This window comes from Phascolarctos cinereus, unplaced genomic scaffold, assembly GCF_003287225.1.
Source record: "Phascolarctos cinereus isolate Bilbo 61053 unplaced genomic scaffold, phaCin_HiC Scaffold_4;HRSCAF=312, whole genome shotgun sequence".
In the NCBI taxonomy this organism is placed as follows: Eukaryota; Metazoa; Chordata; class Mammalia; order Diprotodontia; family Phascolarctidae; genus Phascolarctos; species Phascolarctos cinereus.
The window spans coordinates 728,175,398-728,196,899 of NW_027555847.1; the positions used below are offsets into that span (position 1 = coordinate 728,175,398).

At 42.2% G+C, this 21,502-nt stretch overlaps 2 protein-coding genes across 2 annotated transcripts in view; both read left to right on the plus strand.

Moving 5' to 3' along the window:
- The window catches only part of LOC110201808 (uncharacterized), a 40,968-nt gene that overhangs the window by 4,413 nt on the left and 15,053 nt on the right, over nucleotides 1–21,502 (plus strand). The window contains 5 exon segments of the mRNA XM_078151859.1: nucleotides 11,619–11,890; nucleotides 12,045–12,318; nucleotides 12,367–12,730; nucleotides 12,942–13,053; nucleotides 17,876–17,982. Coding sequence (XP_078007985.1) covers nucleotides 11,619–11,890; nucleotides 12,045–12,318; nucleotides 12,367–12,730; nucleotides 12,942–13,053; nucleotides 17,876–17,982 — 1,129 coding nt within the window.
- Nucleotides 17,905–21,502, plus strand: part of LOC110201792 (uncharacterized) — a 67,077-nt gene continuing 63,479 nt past the window's right edge. The window contains exon 1 of the mRNA XM_078154513.1: nucleotides 17,905–17,982. The gene's annotated coding sequence lies outside the window, so the exon portion shown is untranslated. The remainder of the gene's footprint in view (nucleotides 17,983–21,502) is intronic.

Sequence of the window (21,502 nt, forward strand, 5' to 3'; positions counted from 1 at the left end):
AGGGAAAAGAGTACCCATTGTCGCCACTTCTGTTTGATACAGTGCTAAAAATGCTAAATATGACAAGAAAAAAGAAATTGAAAGATATGCATAGGCAAAGAAGAAACAAATATCACTTTCTGCATATGATATGATGGTCTATCTAGTGAACTTTGGGGAGTTAAATAAAAATTAATTGAAATAATTATTAAATTAGCACAGTTGCAGGATATAAAATAAGTTCACATAAATCATTAGCATTCTTATATTTACCAACAAAACCCAGCAACAAGAAAGAGAAATTCCATTCAAAATAACTGCAAAATATTTTGGCATCTGTCCACCCAGACATACCCAAAAACTATATGCAACTACAAAATACTGTTTATAAAAATTAAGATGGACCTAAATAATTGGAGAAATTAATTTTTCTTTGGGAGATCTACCAATATAATAATGACAATGTTACCTAAATTGATTTACCTATTCAACAATATACCAAACAACCAAAGGATTAATTTCATAATGCTAGAAAAACTAATTAATGAAATTTATCTGAAGGAATAAAAGGTTAAGAATTTCAAAGGAAACACTTTTTAAAAATGGGAAAGAAGGGGACTTAACAGTACTGGATCTCAGACTATACTACAATATAGTTATCATTGAATCAATTTAATAGAGGTCTGAACACATTAGGTATAAAACATACAGAAGCAAACAAACAATAGCATAGTGTCCAACCCATACACACCAGCTGCTGGGGTAAGGGCTCACAATGTAACAGAAACTGTTGGGGAAACTGGAAAGCAGTCTGCAAGAAATTATGTAAAGACCAAAACCTCCTGTGTACCAGGACAAGCTCCGCATGGATAAATTACGTAGACATAAAAGGTAACATCATAAACAATTAGGGGAATAAGGAAGAAATTAAACTTTCACATCTATGGATAGGGGAAGAAGTCTTTTTTCCTTTATTTTATTTATTTATTTTCCACTTAACAGCATTTTATTTATTTTTTCCAATTACATGTAAAGATAGTTTTCAACATTCACTTTTATAAGATTTTGAGTTCCAAATTTTTTTCTCCCTCCCCCAAGGGAGCAAGCAATCTGATATAAGCTATACATGTACAATCATATTAAACATTTTCACATTAGTCATATTGTGAAAGAATCAGAACAAAAGGGAAAAACCACAAGAAAGAAAAAAAAAAGTAGTGTGCCTAGATCTGCTTTCAGATTCCATAGTTCTTTCTCTGGATGTGGATAGCATCTTCCATCATTAGTCTTTTGGAATTGTCTTAGATCTTTGTACTGCTGAAAAGAGTTAAGTCTATCAAAGTGGTCATTGCACAATGTTCCTATTACTTTGTACAATTTTCCTGGTTCTGTGTACTTGCACCAGTTCATGTAAGCCTTTCCAAGTTTTTTCTGAAATCCATCTGCTCATCATTTCTTGCAGCACAAAAGGATTCCATTACATTGATATACCACAACTTGTTCAGCCATTCCCCAATGGATGGGCATTCCCTCAATTTCCAATTCTTTGCCACCACAAAAAGCTGCTATAAATATCTTTGTTCATGTGGGTCCTTTCCCCTTTTTTAATGATCTCTTTGGGATACAGATGTAGTAGTGGTATTGCTGAATCAAAGGAGATATATATATATAGTTTTATAGCCCTTTGGGCATAGCTCCAAATTGCTCTCCAGAGTAGTTGGATCAGTAAGGGGAAGAATTCTTGATCAAACAAGGGGTAGAGAGGGTGACAGAAGATAGAATGGATAATTTTGATTATATAAAATTAAAAAGTGAATAAAATCAGTACAGTTAAAATTAGAAGTGAAACAGGCAACTGGGAGAAAAGTCTTTTCTGCAAGTTTCTCTAATAAAGGTCTCATGCCTAATATTATAAGTAACCAGTCACATTTACGAAAACAAAAGCCATTCCCCAATAGACAAATAGTAAAGGAATATGAACAGAAAAATTTTAAAGGAAGAAATCAAAGCTATCAACAACCATATGAAAAAATGCCAAATCACTAATAACTGGAGAGAAATTAAAGCAGTTTTGAAGTGCTGCCCCACAGCCATCAGATAGGCAAAGATGATGAAAGAGCAAAATGACAAATGTTGGAAGGGATATGGGGAAAATTACATTTATGCATTGTAAGTGGTGCTGTGAATTGATCCAGACATTCTAGAGAACAGTTTGGAACTATGCCCAAAGAGTCATTAAATTATGCATACCCTTTGACCCAGCAATGCCACTTCCAGGCCTAAACCCCAAAGGGATCAGAGAATGAGGAAAAGGACTCATATATTAAAAATATTTATGGAAGCTCCTTTCATAGTAACTGGAAACTAAGGGAGTGACCATTTATTGAGGAATAATTAACACATTATGGCATGTTAATGAGATACTATTGTGCTTTAAGAAATGATAAAATGGATGCTGAATGAAGTGAGCAGAACCAGGAGAATGTTGTACACAGTAACGACCATGTTGTGTGATGACTAACATTGATAAACTTAACCGTTCCCAGCAATACAAGATCTGAGACATCTCCAAAGGCCTCATGATGGAAAATACTATCAACATCCAAAGAAAGAACTATGGAGTTTGAATGCAGATCGAAGCAGACTACTTGCTATTTTTTGTCTTCTGTTGTGTTTTGTTTCCCCATTCTTGTGGTTCCTACTATTGGTTCTAATTCTTCCTTACAATATCACTAATGTGAAAATGTGTTTAATAGGAATGTATATGTATAGCCTACAAATTGCACACTGTCTTGGGAAGGGAGGAGGGGAGGGAGGGAGAGAAAAATTTAAAACTCAAAAGCTTGTGGAAGTGATTGTTGATGAATCAAAATAAATTAATAAAATAATAATGATAATAAAAGAAATGATAAAATGCATAGTTTTAGAAAAAGCTGAGAAGACTTGTATGAAATGAGGCAGAGTAGAGTGAGCAGAACCAGGAGCGCAATTTATACAGAAACATTATAAAGGAAAACAACTTTGAAAGACTTGAGAAATATGATCAATGAAGTAACCGACCATGATTCCAGAGGTCTGAAGATGAAGCATGCTACCCACCTCATCAGAGAGGTGGGACCCAGAAGATGCGATGCAGAAGGAGACGCGCATTTTTGGATATGGCCAATGTAGGAATTTACTTTGCTTGATTATGAATATTTGTCATGAGTTTTTTTTTCATCAGCACAGTAGGGATGTGGAAGGGGGATAAAATAAGTGCTTATTAATCGAAAAGTTAAATTACATTTGAAAACATTCTTGGTTGAATTCACATGCTTATCACCCAGGCAGCTCCTTTTGATTCACCTCTTGGGCCTTAGCTTTCAAAAACTTCATCTGGAGAGAAACTACTTTTGGTTACCTTTGATAAATCCAAAAACAAGTTGGTTTTGGATGACAAAACCTGTTGTCAGCCTTTACTATGCTTTGTAAAGTGACATGTTGGTTCCAAAAGTATTTCTTTAAATGTTTGCCGTGTCTGTGGTGTGTTTGAGAACTCTTGCTCTTTTTTGACTAAGTATCAAGTTTTCTATAGCTTCCGGGGGCAGTAAGCCCAGTGTGAAACACTGTGCGGGTTGTTATTTGGAAAATAGCTCTGTTGTCAGCCATTTTGCTGTGCCAAAAGTGTGTACTGACTGGTGTTTCATAGGTTGATTGCTCTTCCCACGATGCTTTTTCTTCAGGATGCAAGTCAAGCTCTTTAGCATACACAGCCTCTACTTTCCTGAAAGCCTTATGTTCAGCAGGTTTTTTTGGAGACCAAAGTCTCGTCAACCCTCTGTAGCCTGGCTTTTGAGCCCATCACTCAACTGAAGCTGCTCTCTAAAACCGCCAGTGATCTCTTCAGCATCCGATCCAGTGGTCTTTTCTCAATGCTCATTCTTCTTGATCTCTCTGCAGCCTTGGATACAATTGATACTTTTTTCTCTAGGCTTTTGTGTCAGTATTCACTCCTGGTTTTCCTCCTACCTATTTTAACTCTCCTCAGTCTCCTTTGCTGGATCTACAGCCAGATTCTGCCTACTAACAATGGATGTCCCCCAAGGTTCTGTGCTGGGGCCTCTTCTATCTTACATTTAACATGGTGATCTCATCAGCTAATATGGATTGAATTTTATCTATGCTGATGATTCTCAGATCCACTTTTCTAGCTCTAACCTCTCTCCTAACCTCTAGTCTCACATCTCCAGCTACAACCTGGATATATCAAACCGTATATCTGGTAGATGTCTTAAACAAAAACATGTCCAAAACTTAAACTCATTCTCTTTCCTCTCCAGCCCTTCCATCATCCAGATTTTCCTGTAACTATGGAGGACACCACCATCCTCCCAGTCTTTCAGGCTCACAATCTAGGGATAATCCTTAACTTCTCTCTCTCCCCCTCCCCATATCCAGTCTGTTGCCAAGTCCTATAGATTCTGTCTCCTCCCTCTTTTTCTCTGATACTCCCACCACTCTAGTACAGGCCCTCAACACTTCTTACCTGGGCTATTGCAATAGCCAGCTGCTGGGTCTACCAGCTTCAAGTCTGTCCCTACTTTAATCCATCCTCCACTTAGCTGTCAGAATGATCTTCCTAAAGTGTAGATCTGACTCTATCAACACCCCCACCCCAATTCAGTAGCCTAATGGATCCCTGTGACCTACAGGTTCAAATATAAAATCCTGTTTGGTGTTCACAACCCTTTATGACCTCGCCCCTTCCAACCTTCCCAGTCTTCTTCAGTCCTACTCCCCACTCCTCCATACTTTGCTATCTAGTGATAGTTTGCACTTACCCAAGACACTCCTTTGGCTCCAGCTACTTTCTCTGGCTGTCCTCCATGTCCTGAACACTCTGCATCCTCATCTCTACCTCCTGGATCCCCTGACTTCCTTTAGGCCCAGCTGGTCTTACTTTCTTCAAGAAGCCTTTACCAGACTTCCTTAATTCCAGTGCCTTCTTGCTGTCGATTATATCCAACTCGTCTCATCTGTGGCTTGGATGTACATAGCTGTATGCATGTTTTCCTCCATTAAACTGTGAGCTCCTGGAGAGCAGGGACGTTTACCTCTGTCTGTGTCCCCAGCACTTAGCCCAGTGCCTGACAAATAGAAGGTGCTTAATAAATGCTTGTTGAGCGGCTGGCATTCTCATTGTGTAGGGCAGAAAGCTCAAGTCAGCTGAGCAGGAGATCTAGCTCCTCCTCCCTGACTGGCCCCCACCTTGATAGGTAGCAGCACCACTTGATCCCAGCTCTTTCCTCTGGACTGTGACTTCCTCTTTAATCACTCTGACCCTGAGGGATAGGTTTCCCTTTAAACCTGCTGGGGGAGGAACAGTGGAATAGGAGAAAATGCCTGAGGCACCACCTGTCTATTTGGACAAGCTCCACAAAGGAGCTGGTCTTATATGTATCTAAGGACAGTGGGAGTCTCGCACAGGCCTAGAACACTTCGGATGGCATGTCCACATGGAAAACATTAAGGAGAGAACAGTGTATCTTCTAGGAGAACTGGGATGATGTCTAAGGGGAGGGCCTTGGACAGACAGTAGGTCATGATCAGAGACATTCTGTAATTGGTTATGATCAGCTAACCCCATGATGGAGAGGAGGCCCCTGGATTAACTAGAGTCATTCACCAAGTCTTGTCAGGATCAATCTCCTCCTCTCTTGGAAGAGCTCCCTTCTCTGGAGAGGGATGAAGAGGGCAGAGCCTCCCTGCTGGCTCATCTTTGCAGAGTCTGGGTTCCATAGCTGATGACCTCAGGAACAAGAGGCCGCTTCTGAGAGTGTCAGTGGTAACTGAGACACAGGCTCCTCCTAGGGATCAGCTCTATGGAGGAACTGAGCTGTCCTGAGCCCAATGCCTCCACCCACCTAGAGACTGGGGTGGTATAGGTAAGGGCAGTTATGTCCCCATGGTATTGGGGACGATGTTTGTATGTCTGTCTTTGGTCTTTGAGGTAAACCCTCTGCTACAACTTAAGTGATGTTAAGTGCTTAAATGGAAATGAGAAAGCCAGTCACTGGCTCCTAACAGGAGACCCAGCCCATGGCAGAGGCTCTCCTGACCCTGTTGGGTGCCTGAAAACCCTGAGGGGGAAATGTAGGAGACCTGGCCCTGAAAGAATGGGGCCAGAGTCAGCCATCTTACTTCTCAGCTTTTGGTGAGCTATAAAAATTGGAATTCATTGAATCTCTTTGGTTTCTTTCTGGCCTCCAATTATAAGGTCCCAGCAATTAGAAAGAGTCTATTTCTCTTTCCCTGGTGAATATATACAACAGAATAAAATCTCCTTCTCTCTCGTGTATGTTCTACAGCCCATCATTCCCTCCCCTCCCAGACACATTTAACCCCCAAGAGAAGACCTAAAACAGTACGGCAACGAATGATAAATAAGCGGGCGTCCAAGAAAACAACGGCTCGAGGTCAAACAAGCTCCTGAAGGGGCAAGGGTTGGGAAAGCTCCCAGCATTGTGCCAGCAGAGTGAGTGAGTCAGGTGCGGCGGCGACAAAGCGCAGCACTGGTCATTTAGGGATGGCTGCAGCTGCTCCGCGAGGCTTGTGCAGAGCCCAGCTGTCGGCTCAGTCTTAGCGCCTTGACATTCTCCCTCTCTCACACAGTATAGTCACAGCAGCAGCAATGGCAGCATGGAACTAACTCGGCTCCTATTCTTTCAACCAGTCCCTTTCTCTCTTGCATTCTGACGTCATTACCTTGTTGGAGGCTTCTCTTCTCTCTCCTTCAGCAAACGGAGGTGAGGTATGTCTTCCACCGGGCTGCTAGGTGGTACAATGGATAGAGTGCTGGTCCTGGAGTCAAGTTCAAATCTGGCCTCACACACTTACTAGCTGGGTGACCCTGGTCAAGTCACTTCACCCCATTTGCTTCAATTTCCTCATCTGTCAAATGAGCTGGAGAAGGAAATGCAAACCACTCCAGTACCTTTGCCCAGAAAACCCCAGAACACGGAGAGCTGAACGTGACTGAACAACAACAAAGTCTTCCACTGGCTCAGTAGAGAAACACTGGGGAACTCCTATCTGCCAGCAGACATCGGTCTCCACTGATATCCATTTAGTGAGTATTGCCTTCATCAATTGGCTCAGTTTGACCTCCAGATTAAAATTCAAAGTCTTTATTCTCTGCTTTTCTTTGGTGCACATTAAAAATATTATAGTTATTGAGTTTAGATGACCTTTTAATATCATTGGAAGAAGTTTCCATGTAATGACACACCTCCTCAATACGTGATGGACATGTGTCTCCCAATTCTATAGATAACAGTGTATGTGTATATGTGTGTGTGTGTGTGTGTGGGTGGGTTGGTGGGTACTCCTGAGCTACATGATCCAGAGAGTTTGGGAAAGATCAGGTGGGTTTTATATGCAGGAAAAAGAAAAGGTTGATTTTTTTTTGTTTGGTTTGGTTTGGTTTTTAATAGGGGGGGAAAAAAAAGGATGCTTAAACTGGTACAAAGACCAGTGCCATAGTTCTTTATACTACACCAAAGAAACCGATTTTATCATCAATCAATTAGTTAAATAACATTTGTTAAACTCCAACAGTGTTATTAGTATTAAGAGAAGGGGGTGAACTATTCAAAGTCCTAAGAGTTTTCTTTTGTAAAAATTAAATGATTGGGGGAAGAGAGACACAGAAGGAGACACTGGTACAGTGTCACACAGAAAAGAAAGATAATAGCAAAGTAGCTCAGAACAGACTCAGTAATGTTCTTCCAAAAATACACTTTTGACAGTTCTCCCTTTGGCCTTGATTTAATTTATTTTTTTAATTACTAGGTCATCTAAAGATTCACAATACTGCAAGCCAGTTATTTATACAGACCATAATAAATTTGACAAGGAATAAAAAATAAATTGAGAATAGTCTAAATAAAACCTCTTAAGATTGGAGGGTCATAATCATTTCTAACACTCAATCACACCTTACACATATTCTAGAGCTATTAATTTAAACAACAGTAAATATCTGGCAAAATTATCCATATTCTGAGTTTGGGAACCCAGACCTTAAGAGCAGGACGTTAGTGAGACCTAAGGTGCTCCCAGTCACAGACTGAGATATAACAAATGATTTTTACAAAGAATTAACAGAGGACCTGAATTTAAACTTCCAGTTGTCTTCTAAATCTAACATCTAAGTACGTTTTCATAAGGGTCAGGGCACTGTTACAAACAATGGCCAATAAACACAACTCTATGCTCAGAAAGATAGAAAAGGACGGAACAGGAATGTATCTTCATGTCTACTTCAACAACAGGCCTCTTGTTCCATTGTCTTGGGTTTAGCTGTCTGCTGTAAGAAGTCATCTGCTTCTAGAAAACATCTTCCCTTGGAAAATCTGGCCTAGACCACTGTCCATAACTTGTTCAGCTTGATCCATTCAAAGTTAGAGGCATGCATCCCTGAATAAACATCTCGGTGTTTGAGTGTCAGTTGTCCATAGAACCTGTAGTAGGCCTTCTGCCTTGGTTTTTTTTCCCCCCAGATTTTGCAGTTATTTATTTATCTGTTACAGCAGATAAGACTTTCCAGCTTCCTAGACACTTGTGAAGGTTTCCTAACTAATATTGCTTAAGCCTGCTAATAATAAGGTAATACAATTGAGTACTAGCGGGAAGCTAGGTGGCGAAGATAGAGCACCAGGCCTGGAGTCAGTAACATTCATCTTTGTGAGTTCAAATTTGGCCTAAGACACTGACTAGCTATGTGACCTTGGACAAGTCACTTAACCCTGTTTGCCTCAGTTTCCTCATCTGTAACATGGGTTGGAGAAGGAAATGGCAGATCACTCCAGTATCTTTGCCAAGAAAACCCTAAATTGGGTAATGAAGAGTCAGACACAACTGAACAACACAACTTAGTAAACACAATTTACAAAACCTAATCACATTGGCCTTCCAGTAAATAATTCATGGGGCAAAAGCCAGTAGAATTCTTATGGAGTTAACCTTATAAATATCAGGGCTAGAGGAAGAACTATAGTTAAACTACCCATAATACTTCTGGAAATTTGAAGAGTTAACAGTTTTCACATACCGTTTGCTCTTGCTGTCTTTGTCTGAGCCCTATACATTGCTTAGCTAATGCTCTCTATAAACTAGCAGAAGTGTTTTTAATAATTTTGAGGAGCTGAGTTCATAAAATAAGTCCTCTCTTAATGTTATCAGAGACCTCAGAGAAAAACAAATCATGGCTAATTCTATGTATGAGTGCCTAGATCCAACCTGACACCTTATAAACAATTTAAGCCATACACAAAGCCCACATTTTTAGGCGTTTTTATACATAAATATCTGTGGCTATTAAACTGAACCTGAAAGAGATTTAGCACTTTGTTCTACCTTTTCCTATTTGCTCGACCATGTTCTCTATTACCTCCAGGATAAAATTTAAAATCTATCTCTTAGGGCCAACATTTTTATTTACCCTTTTGTTATTGTTTTCACTGGCACAACAGCAGAATTTATAAGATTATTAAAAACAATGATAGTTATCAGAAATCCTTTAAGTATATTTTATAAATCCAATGGAAACATGTGGAAACCAATCACATATATAAGCAGTCTAATCTTACTGGTTTTTCTGAAACTGCAGTTTACTAATCCATTAAAATTAAAGATTTTATACTTTTAATATCCCTCTCTTGAGGATATATTTTATACACATATCACTCAGAAAAGATGTGATGCTTTATGGATATAATCTCATACATGGATATATAACTAATTAAACCAATAAGCAAGCGGATGACAAGTCTATGTACTGACTTCCTCTAGCCACTTAGAGAAGGAAGTTGAAACAAGTAATGGTCAGAAATTCAGAACAATAAAAATGAAAACAATGGGGTCCTGTATACTTTCATCTCATTATAGTAGCTCAGAGATGCTGATTGTAGCAATAAGATTCATTTATAAAAACTTCAGTTTTCTGGGGCTATGGGCAGAGAAATATGCTCTAAAAGGAGAATGAGGGACATGGTTGTAAAAATATCAAGTCAAGACCCTTCCCTTAGGTCTAAGACTACAGTTAGAGAGCGACTTATCATAAATATACCAGAAAAAAAAACCCCTAGCTCTATCAAATATCAGGGATAAGATATAGAACAATCATGCAAAAAAGTTCTACATTATTCATAGGGTATCATAGCCAGGCTCAGAATCAACAAGATGAGAAACTTTCCTGTTCAGAAAGGAAATAGCAGAATGGGAAAACTGAGTTTAGGGAATCCTGCCATTTCAGTCATAAGGCTGTCTTCTCAATCTTACCAGACATTTATATCTACCAGTAATGATTTACAGAAGACAGTTTCTGAGCATCTCTTGGCATTTCCCTCAAATGATGGAGTGGAGTATCAACTTAACAATCAACTAATTATACTTGAATTTAAAAATCAGAACAAATCAAAATGCCATCCCAAAATATTCCAGCTTATCAGCAAATTTCACTGCTTACAATTTAGAGTAAGATATAGTCATTAAAAAAAAACCTGGCTACTATTTTTTAAACAGGGGACCATTGGCTAATGCTAAGTTGGCTCAATGATATTATTTCAATAGTAGTATTCTAAACACAATTTCAAAATTTTCATAATCAGTAGTCAGACAATATATGAATCATTTCTGTATTGTAAGTAAACTTAAAATCATCTCCTACTGTGGCTGTGAGTGTATTGTGCCAGGGATTTGTCACCTCAATAAGGTACTGTTTCTGTTCTCAGGATGGAATTCATAAAATACTCACATACTTTTCCCCAGCAGCTCCCTTTTTCGCCCCATATCGATCTTACCTGCATTGAAAATTCACAGTTTAGCAAGACCTCATTGACAGCCAGACTTCCTAAGGCAACAAGGTCACTTGGCCCAACGAGAGCTTATGAAAGACAGCCTTACCCAGAAAGGCGCTCTGCCCCGCAGCTGTGAGAGTAGCGGTTAAAATAGCAGCATTTCTTTTACGATGGTTTCCCAAAATTATAATCCAAGGAATTCTGGGCATAATACTAACAGAAAACAACACGGATTTAAAGCACAGACCCAAAACAAGACTTTTTGCTAGTCAGATGACATTGACCCAGTTGAGCGCATTTCTGAGTTTATCTTGCATGGAAAAACTATTTCACGCACCAATTTTGCATTCTACACTAGCTGTGTTCAGAGGCCCGCAAGAGTTATTAAAATCAAAAGAGGCCCAGGGCACTCTGGGAGGACAGAGACAAGGGGCCTGAGGAGGAGTGCGACCCCGGCAATCCAGGGACGGCCAAGGGCAGCGCAGGGAAAGGGGGGAAAGCATCTACAAAGCACCTACTGTGTGCCGAGGGCTTTCGACAAGCCCAACTGGAGCCTCCCAACAGCCCTGGGAGGGGGGCACGCTTACTGTCCTCAGAAAGAGGAATGAAGGCTGAGAAGAAGCAATTTGGGGGGTTTAGTCTATGTCAGACACTTTGAAAAACGAGCACGGGGCCTGGGGATTCACGGTTTCAAACCAAACCCTCTTGCTTGGGACGGGGAAACAAAACAAACCCCGCCCTCCCTGCCGCGCATGCGCACGCGCCCTCCCCTCACGGCCTGAGGACTACACTTCCCAGAAGGCTGTGCCGGTCAGGGCCATGGTTACCAAGGAAACCCGGGGGCGGGGCCCCGGAGGGGGCGGTCCGAAGGCGTGTCCCCAGATGGGGACTGCTCCATGGTGGGCGAGAGCCGAGGACTGGAGAAGGCCGCGCTGTCGTCGCTTCCGTTCAGTCCAGCCTTTCTCCCCTCCCCCTCCCTTCCCCCAGCGCCTGCGGCCGCCAGGGCTCCGCTCCGTCCTCTGCTGTCCCCAACGCCAGGGTCCGAGACCCGCATCCCCGCTTCCCGGGCTGGGGTGAGTGCGAGCTGGGAAGGGCGGGTACCTCTAGTGGCGGGGGGAGGGGAAAATTGGTTTCGGACTCTCATTGGTCAGCACCGTGAGTAGGCGGGTCGGAGCAGCCAATCGCTTGCTCGGTAGATGACTTTCTCCCGCCTCCTGGGAATTTTAGCCTCGCTTTGTCCAGGGCCAGACCTACCCTGGGGAGCGGAGGCGGGTCGCCTCTCCCACCCTGGGGAGGGAGGGGTGCTCAGCAGCGCCCTCTGCAGGCCAGTGCGCTCTGCGCAGGCTCCATGTTGCTTGGCCCTGCTGTAGAGGCGAGGCTGCAGGCCGTGGTGTAGCCACCTGGGGAGGGGAGTGCGCGAGCCAAGGGTGGTGCGTGGGACCTGGACCCCACAGCCCCTTCACCCAGAGCCCTGGATCTGCCCGAGGCACCCGCCTATCCAGTCAGCAGTCCTCTTAAGGGCCCTTTCACCCTCCGCACCCGGCCCCAGCCCAGTCTCGAGGGGCTGCGGGGGATCGGGGTCTAGGGGTGCTAGGAACCTCAAGCTGCAAGGGTGCAGGGCAGGTGTCTGCCTCGAAAGAATTCAGCCAGCAAGCCTTCCTTCGGTGGGACGAGGTTTATTGTGGCCCCGATAGAAGGGGCAGGGTTCTCAGAATCTGCCATGGCACTGCTATTTTAGGCAGAAAAGGACTCTGGGAACATCCGGACGGCCTAAGGAGCGGGTCCAGGTGCGGCCAAGAGAGCCGCAGTGAAGGGCCACGAAGGACTGTTGTCCGGGATGGGCGGCGCCTCAGGCGAACACCGCAGCTCTGGGCCCGGGGCCCAAAGCCGTGGGCCTTTCCTTTCGGGGTCAGGTGAGACTCCCATCACCCCAGCAGTAGGAGGGCACCTGGTGGGCTTGGCTTCTGGCCTGTCCTGGCCTTCAACTCCCCCCCCCCCAGCCAGAATCATGCTCTGGGTCTTCGCCTGGCTTGGTGCTGGGGGGAGGGGATGTGTGCCAGCTATGATTATAGTCATCCAACCAGAGACGCTTGGTGAAGCCGCCTGTGACCGCTTTGGGAGAAGGCCCAAGTGCTGGCTGGAAGATGAGCTAACTGTAGGTGTGAAGAGGAAAGACCCCTGGAGCGGGTGCTATGTGAGCCCGAAAGCTACTGGAGGCAGCTGGGTGGCTCAGTGGGTAAAGCGCTGGGCCTGGATTCCAGATAGACCCGAGTTCAAGTTTGGCCTCAGACCTAGCTGTTTGACCCTGGGCAAGTCACATAACCTCTGTTTACCTTAGTTTACCTTAATCCACTGAAGAAGGTGTTAAGGACTGTGAAGGGGTTCCTTGAACTTGTCTTTTTGAGTTGCCCTATTTTCCAGAAATACTGGACCCAGAGCTTGCAGGAGGCCCTTGTGTGGGATGCCACTCAAATTAAAAATAAAAAAAAACACAGAGGTGTCCAAGGAGAAACAGAAAGTTGATTTATTATAGCTATAATTATTATTATTATTTCAAATCTCAAGATTTGGGTGTCCCTCCATCAGTAAGCTCTGATAACGGGAGACAAGGGACATAGACACATAAGCTGGCTTAAATAATAAAAAAAATTCCTCCTCCCCCACAGCTGCCCGTTAATTCGGCTCACAGTCTCACATGCCAGACTCCAACACAGGACAAAGGACGAAGTATACGTCTCTATATTTTTTAGTTTGTTGAGATAATGTCAAAGAAGCAATAAAAAATGTGCAGTTAGGAAGATAATTTACAGTTGTTTTTGGGAGGTCTCAGGGATTGAATAGATAATGTTGGGAACAGAAAGACATCTGAATAAAACCCTGTCAAAGGGAGATAAGGGGACTTGAACATTTAGGGGTTCTCCGGGACTTGGGACAAAAGGCACATCAAGACAAGATCAGAAGGCAGGCCAGGGCTTAACAACCAGACGAATTTTAACTGCTAATATTTGGCACTAAAAAGAGAAGATCTTACAGTAATCTATTCTTAAGCCTATCCTGTGTTCTGAACTCACTACCTTAATGACACTGAGCAGCCTTCACTGGGACATGCCATTGAGCCTGAAGGTGTCAAGGGTGAAGCACTCTATCCCACCCCCACCCCACCCTCCAGCTGACATAGTTTGTTGCTTGCGCCCCAAGCTGGATTCCCTACGTGTCCTTGGGAGGCAGGACAGGCACCAGCCTGGCACAGACAGGTTGGGAAAATGCTTGTGCAGCTGGGATCCTTTGTATGTAGAAGCCAAGCCTCCTGTCTTCATAGTGTGGAAGAATGTGGCTTTTTGTCACCTTGCTCCTCCCCTTCCAGAGGGGTTTTGTCCTTTTCCCACCTTTACGGAAACTTCCCCCCTCCCATGCCACGTCTCTTCCTGGTATGTCCTCCTTCCTTTATCCCACTGTTATAAATATGCAAACTTCTGTGTGGGCTGTGAACTCTGGATTCCACATGCAAGTTTATTTCTCTTATAATAAACCTGATTTTCACACAAGTTTCATGTCTTTGTGATTGCCTCTTGACAAAGAAAATGGTGGAAGACTCTAGTATCTTTGCCAAGACGAAGTCATAAAGAGTCAGGCTGAACAATAACAGCAAAGTTTCAATCAGTCCAGTATTAATAATCACAGGAACTAATATTTATGCAGGGCGTCCCCAAAGCCTGTTGTTCAAATGCAAAATATAGGGACCGCTAGGTGGCGCAGTGGATGGAGCTCTGGCCCTGAAGTCAGGAGGACCTGAGTTCCAATCCAGCCTCAGACCAAACACTTGACACTTACTAGCTGTGTGACCCTGGGCAAGTTACTTAACCCCATTGCCTAAAACAAACAAACACAACAAATGCAGAACGCAGCTTGCCAAAAAGACTGTTTTATGGATAACTGACACCGGGCAAGTGCTCCCAGAAGAAGTGGTACAAGGACACTCTCAAGGTCTCTCTGAAGAACTTTGGAATTGATTATGTGACAGGAGAGGCACTGGCACAGGACGGCCCGGCGTGGCATGCCCGCCTCAGAGAAGGTGCTGTTCTCTGTGAGCAGAGCAGAACGGAAGCAGCTCAAGAGAAATGCAGGCTGAGCAAACTTGGACTGTTTGTGCCCGCCTGTGGTAGAACATGCCGAGCTTGTAGTGCTCTGATCAGCCATGGTCAGCCATGCCAAATCCTGAGTCTAACATCATGATGCCCTTGTGGTCCTCTTCAGGAGCAAAGGACAGCATCCTGTACCAACCAACAGTTTTAGCTTAAAAGTTCTAAAGCTGTCATTTGCTTAAAACAGTGTTGAACTAAAACTGTACTAAGATTTGTGGAGCACCCTATATCACCTTATCATCTCCACCTCCAGAAGAGGAAACTGAGGCTGAGAAAGATTATGGGACTTACCCAAAGTCACATAGCTAGCAATCAACCAGTAAACATTTATTAGGTGCCAAAAATGTGCCAGGACAGTGGTAAGTGCTAGAAGTAGGGAAAGAGACCCTGAAGCAGTTTATAATATGATGGGGGAGAAAACATGCAAGCAAATGTATGTGTGTGTGTATATGTATATAGATAGATAGATAGATAGATAGATAGATAGATAGATAGATAGATAGATAGTAAGCTACATGTAGGACAAATAGAAATTAATGAACAGGGGGAAGGCTCTGGAATTTAGAAGGGTTGGGGAAAGCTTCCTGTACAAGGTGAAATTTTAGTTAGAACTTAAAGGAAGCCAGGGAGATGAGTGGTTGTGTCAACAGGCCATCACAACTTCACAAAACTTAAATGAAAACTAGGTTTATGACGAGAGAAATGAACTTGCACGTGGAACCCAGAGTTCACGGTCCATACGGAAGTTTGCATATTTATAACAGTAGGGTAAAGGAAGGAGGAGACCCCAGAAATCTCCACCTAAAAGGGTGTGGCGTGGGAGGGGGAAAGGTGCAGTAAAGGTGGGAAAAGGACAAAGCCCTCCTGGAAGGGGAAGAGAAAGGTGATGGCAAAAGCCACATTCTTTTCCCTTGGGAACTGCTAGACTATGAGGATAGGATGGTTTGCTTATCTACACTGATCCCAAGCCTAGTGCAGGCTGACTGGCACCTGTCTTGAATCCAGCTTGGGGCACAAACAACAAATTATGGCAGCTGGGGGGAGGTTTGTCCTTGATGCATTCGGGGCCTCCTGCATGCTTCTGGGTCCAATGTTTCTGGAAAATATGGCAACTCAGAAAGACAAGTTCAAGGAACCCCTTAACAGTTGGAGTGGAAGAGGAGAGCATTCCAAGCATGGGGGACAGCCTGAGAAAATGCCGGCAGCTGGGAGTCTTGTTTGTGGGACAGCCAGATGGCCAGTGTCACTGGATTGAAGAGTATGTGTTGGGGAGTAAAGTCTAAGAAGACTGGAAAGGGAGGAGGGAGCCACTGGAATGATCAGTAGGGGGATGATACGGTCAGATCTGCGCTTTAGAAAAATCACTTCAGTGGCTGAATGGAGAATGAACTGGAGTGGGGAGGGACTTGGGGCAGGCAGGTCTCCAAAGCAGCTATTGCAATAGACCAGGAATGAGGTAATGAGGGTCTGCATCAGGGCGGGGACAGTGTCAGAGGAGAGAAGGAGGGGTATTGGACAGATGTTGTGAAGGTTAAACCAACGGGCCTTGGCACCGTCTTGGATATGAGGGTGGTGAGAAAGAGTGAGAAGTCCGAGATGATTCTTGGGTTGTGAGCCTGAGGGACTGGGAGGATGGTGTTACCCTCAACAGCAATAGGGAAATTGGGAAGGTGAGGAGAGTTTGGAGGGAAAGATGAGTTCCATTCTGGACATACTGAGTTTTAGATGTCTACTGGACATCCAATTCAAGATGTCGGAAATGTAGTTGGAGATGTGAGATTGGAGAGCAGGAGAGAGATGGGAGCAGGAAAGTTAAATTTGAAAATTATCAGCATAGAGATGACAAATTAAATCCGTGGATGCTGGTAATGGTTGTTGTCCTTCATACTTAAAGAGGAGCAAAATGACATCAGTGTGTTGGGGTCAAGGTACAGTGTGTCCAATTGTGGCTGATCAGACTCAGAAGGCTCTACCACAGGCCAGGCACAATTAGTCCATATGAACATTTGGAGATGCGTAGGCCAAATCCCAATGCTGCTTCAGTCCAGTGAAAAGGTGACCCTATGGCTTGGGCTGCCTATGTGCAGGGTTGTGACTGCAGCTCCCAGTGTATCTGCACCTGCTGCTTCATCACCATAGGATGCTGAGCTAGGTAAAAATGGTAAGATGGTATAGGTGATGTGTTTTGATTTGTGCATACATTGAATTTAAGTGAGACAGAGATGTGCAAAGTCGTTGGCCTCATTCTCTTTTGCAGAGTCATCTAAGTCCAGTGGCGAGACAAAATTCAAGACAACAGGCAATGACTCGGGACGCAATGGATGACCTTGGTGTCTTCAATGTCGAACCAAGGTCAAAGTGCTCCACAGTGCCAGCTTCTGCCACCCTTGTGACCTGTTGAAACAGATTGTTCACATCTGCCTATTCCACTGGGGATGTCTTCATATGCTTGGGTTAGGGGCAGCTAGGTGGCACAGTGGATAGAGCCCCGGCCCTGGATTCAGGAGGACCTGAGTTCAAATCCGGCCTCAGACACATAACACTTACTAGCTGTGTGACCCTGGGCAAGTCACTTAACCCCATTGCCTAGCAAAAAAACAAAAACAAAAACATATGCTTGGGGTAGACACCCCACCAATTCACTGAAGGGTTGGAGACCCCTCAGTTACCCTTAACCTGGTTTAGCCTGTCTGCCAAAACAGTTTACTGGGTGTGGCCACTGTGTATGTCATAGCTTCTCATAATAGCTGGGAGTTGTGTGGCAGGTGGACACCAAGACGTACTAGTCTTTGCTAAATGTTCATACTGCCCAAGGAAGCTGATGAGATCACCAAGTAAAGTAGTAGTGTACAGGGAGCAAAGAAGTCCCAGGACAGAGCCCTGTGGAATGCCTATGGGTAGAAGACATAATCTGGAAGAGGATCCAGCAAAGGAGACAAAGAAGGAGCAGTCAGAGAGGATGAGAACCAGGAGAGAGTGGTGTCTCAAAAACTTAGAGTGAAAAGAGTAACGAGGATCCTGAGGTAAGACATCTTCCGGATTCCAAATGCCACCTAGTGCCTGCTTTAGAAAGACATTGCAAAGGAGTGTGTATCCAGTTCTAATGACTATTGATGGAGAGTTATTGATAGATTTTCCCTAATTACAAATTAATATTTGGAATGTGATATGTTAATGATATGCATTGGATTATAAGATATATGTTGATCTTCAGTATGTTTATGAGGGCTTAAGAGTAAAGTGTGTATTTGTATCATAGCAAAACTGAAAATTTTAAATGAATAGTAATTACAGGAATATAAAATACCCAAATCAACAGAACATAGAGGTTGTAAACAGCACGATTTCAAAAAATAAAACTGAGCAAATTGCTAATGAACTACAAAAGGAGGAAAAATCCTGTCTATACTTTGCTGCTAGTATAAAAAAGTAGATTAGTTGAACAAACTAGACAAGGAAACCAGAAACAATTGCTCAGCTCCTCAACCCATTGCTCACTGCCCACAAGACCATAAAATATCCATCTGACAAGATCTTTGGGAAAACTTGAAACCAGTTTGGGCAGAAACTTTCTTTTCAGACAACATTGGACTCTATATAGCATAATACTTTCTATATGGTTATACAACCTGAATATAACAGGTCCAACAGCAGACGAATATGAAGATAACTAGATTGGATACCTCCCACAGTTAAGGCTCAGGGAGGAAATTCTCAACCAAACAAGAAATAAAAGTGGTTACGAAAAACAATTTAGATAATTTTCATTTCATAAAAGTCAAAACCTAAAAAACCAAGTCAGCTAGTTGAAGAAGGTCAGTTGTAGAACAAAAGCATTTGCCATGAATAAGAATTTGATTTCTAGGTCATATTGGACATTTACAGAAATGTTTAAGACCGTGGTCATTCTTTCCCCAGTGAATAAGAAGTGGATGCTCAAGGGATATGAACACACAGTTCTGAAAAAGAATCGCAAATTATTTGCAACCATATGAAAATTGTTCCAAATCACTAACAGTAAGAAAAATGGAAATCAGAACAACTCTGAGGTTTCACCTGTGTGATGGAAATTATTTGCATCATATTTTGGATTCATTTCTATCCCTTGTTTGTTAAACCCAGCAAAATGGCAAAGATACAAGAAGATGGAAATAGTGTTGAACAGGCCACAGAAAGGCAGCACACCAATACAGTGTTGGGGGAGGTTTCAGTCATTGGTCCACCTATTCTGAAGAGCTCTTTGTTTTTGTTTTTTGTTTTAATTTTATTAATTTATTTTGATTTATCAACAATCACTTCCATATACTTTTGAGTTTAAAATTTTTTCTCCCCCTTCCTCCCCACCACCCTCCCCAAGATGACGCACAATCTGATACAGGCTATACATTTACATTCCTGTTAAACATATTTTCACATTAGTGGTATTGTAAGTTAAAATTAAAAACCAATAGGAGGAACCATCAGAAAGAGGAAACATAACTCAACAGAAGAGAAAAAAATAGCAGTTGAACTTCCATAATTCTTTCTTTGGATGTGGGTAGCATTTTCCATCATGAGGCCTCTGGAGATGTCTTAGATCCTTGTATTGCTGGGAAGAGTTAAGTTTATCAATATTAGTCATCGCACAACACGGCTGTTATTGTGTACAACGTTCTCTTGGTTCTGCTCACTTCACTCAGCTTCAGACCTTGCATTTTTTTCCAGGTTTTTGTGAAGCCAGCCTGTTCATCATTTCTTATAACACAGTAGTATTCCATTACATTCATATACCACAACTTGTTCAGCCATTCCCCAATTGATGGGCATCCTCTCAATTTCCAATTCTTTGCCACCGCAAAAAGAGCTGCTATGAATATTTTTGTACATGTGGGTCCTTTTCCCATTTGTATGATCTCTTTGGGATATAGCCCTCGAAGTGCTGTTGCTGGGTCAAAGGCTATGCACATTTTTATAGCCCTTTGGACATAGTTCCAAATTGTTCTCCAAAATGGTTGGATCATTTCACAACTCCACCAACAATGCATTAGTGTTCCAATTTTCCCACATCTTCTCCAACATTTATCATTTTCTTGTTTTGTCATGTTGGCCAATCTGATAGGTGTGATGTGGTACCTCAGAGTTGTTTTGATTTGCATTTCTGTAATCAATAATGATTTAGAGCATTTTTTCATATGACTATAGATGGCTTTAATTTCTTCATCCGAGAATTGTCTGTTCATATCCTTTGACCATTTATCAATTGGGGAATGGCTTGTATTCTTATAAATTTGACTTAATTCTCTATATTTTTAGAAATGAGGCCTTATCAGAGAGACTGGTTGTAAAAATTCTTTCCCAATTTTCTACCTTCCTTCTAATCTTAGTTGCATTGGCTTTGTTTGTGTAAAAACTTTTCAATTTAATATAATCAAAATTATCCATTTTGCTTTTTAATGTTCTCTATCTCCTGTTTGGTCATGAATTCTTCTGTTTTCCATAGATCTGATAGGTAAACTATTCCTTGTTCTCCCAGTTTACTTATGGTATCAGCCTTTATATCTAAGTCATGAACCCATTTTGACTTTATTTTGGTATATGGTGTGAGATTTGGTCTATGCCTAGTTTCTGCCATACTCTTTTCCAGTTTTCCCAGCAGTTTTTTTCAAAGAGTGGGTTCTTATCCCAGAAGCTGGGGTCTTTGGGTTTATCAAATAATAGATTACTATAGTCATTGACTACTGTGTCTTGCATATTTAACCTATTCCACTGATCCACATCCCTATTTCTTAGCCAGTACCAAGCAGTTTTGATGATTGCTGCTTTATAATACAATTTAAGATCTGGAATTGCTAGGCCACCTTCCCCTGCATTTCTTTTCATTAGTTCCTTTGATATTCTGGACCTTTTGATTTTCCAAATGAATCTTGTTATTATTTTTTCTAACTCTATAAAATAATTTTTTGGTAGTTTGATTGGTATGGCACTGAATAAGTAAATTAGCTTAGGTAGGATTGTCATTTTTATTATATTAGCTCGGCCTACCCATGAGCAACTGATGTTTTTCCAATTATTTAGATCTGATTTTATTTGTGTGAAAAGTGTTTTGTAATTGTGTTCATAGAGTTCCTGGGTTTGTTTCGGAGGTAGACTCCTAAATATTTTATAATGTCTATAGTAAGTTTAAATGGGATTTCTCTTTCTATCTCTTGCTGTTGGGCCTTGTTGGTAATATATAGAAATGCCAATGATTTATGTGGGTTTATTTTATAGCCTGCAACTTTGCTAAAGTTGTTTATTATTTCAAGTAGTTTTTTACTTGATTCTCTAGGATTCTCTAAGTATATCATCATGTCATCTGCAAAGAATGATAGCTTTGTTTCTTCTTTGCCTATTCTAATACCTTCAATTTCTTTTTCTTCTCTTATTGCTAAAGCTAAGGTTTCCAGTACAATATTGAATAATAGTGGTGATAATGGACATCCTTGTTTCACCCCCGATCTTATTGGAAATGCTTCTAGCCTGTCCTCATTACATATAATGCTTGCTGAAGGTTTTAGATAGATG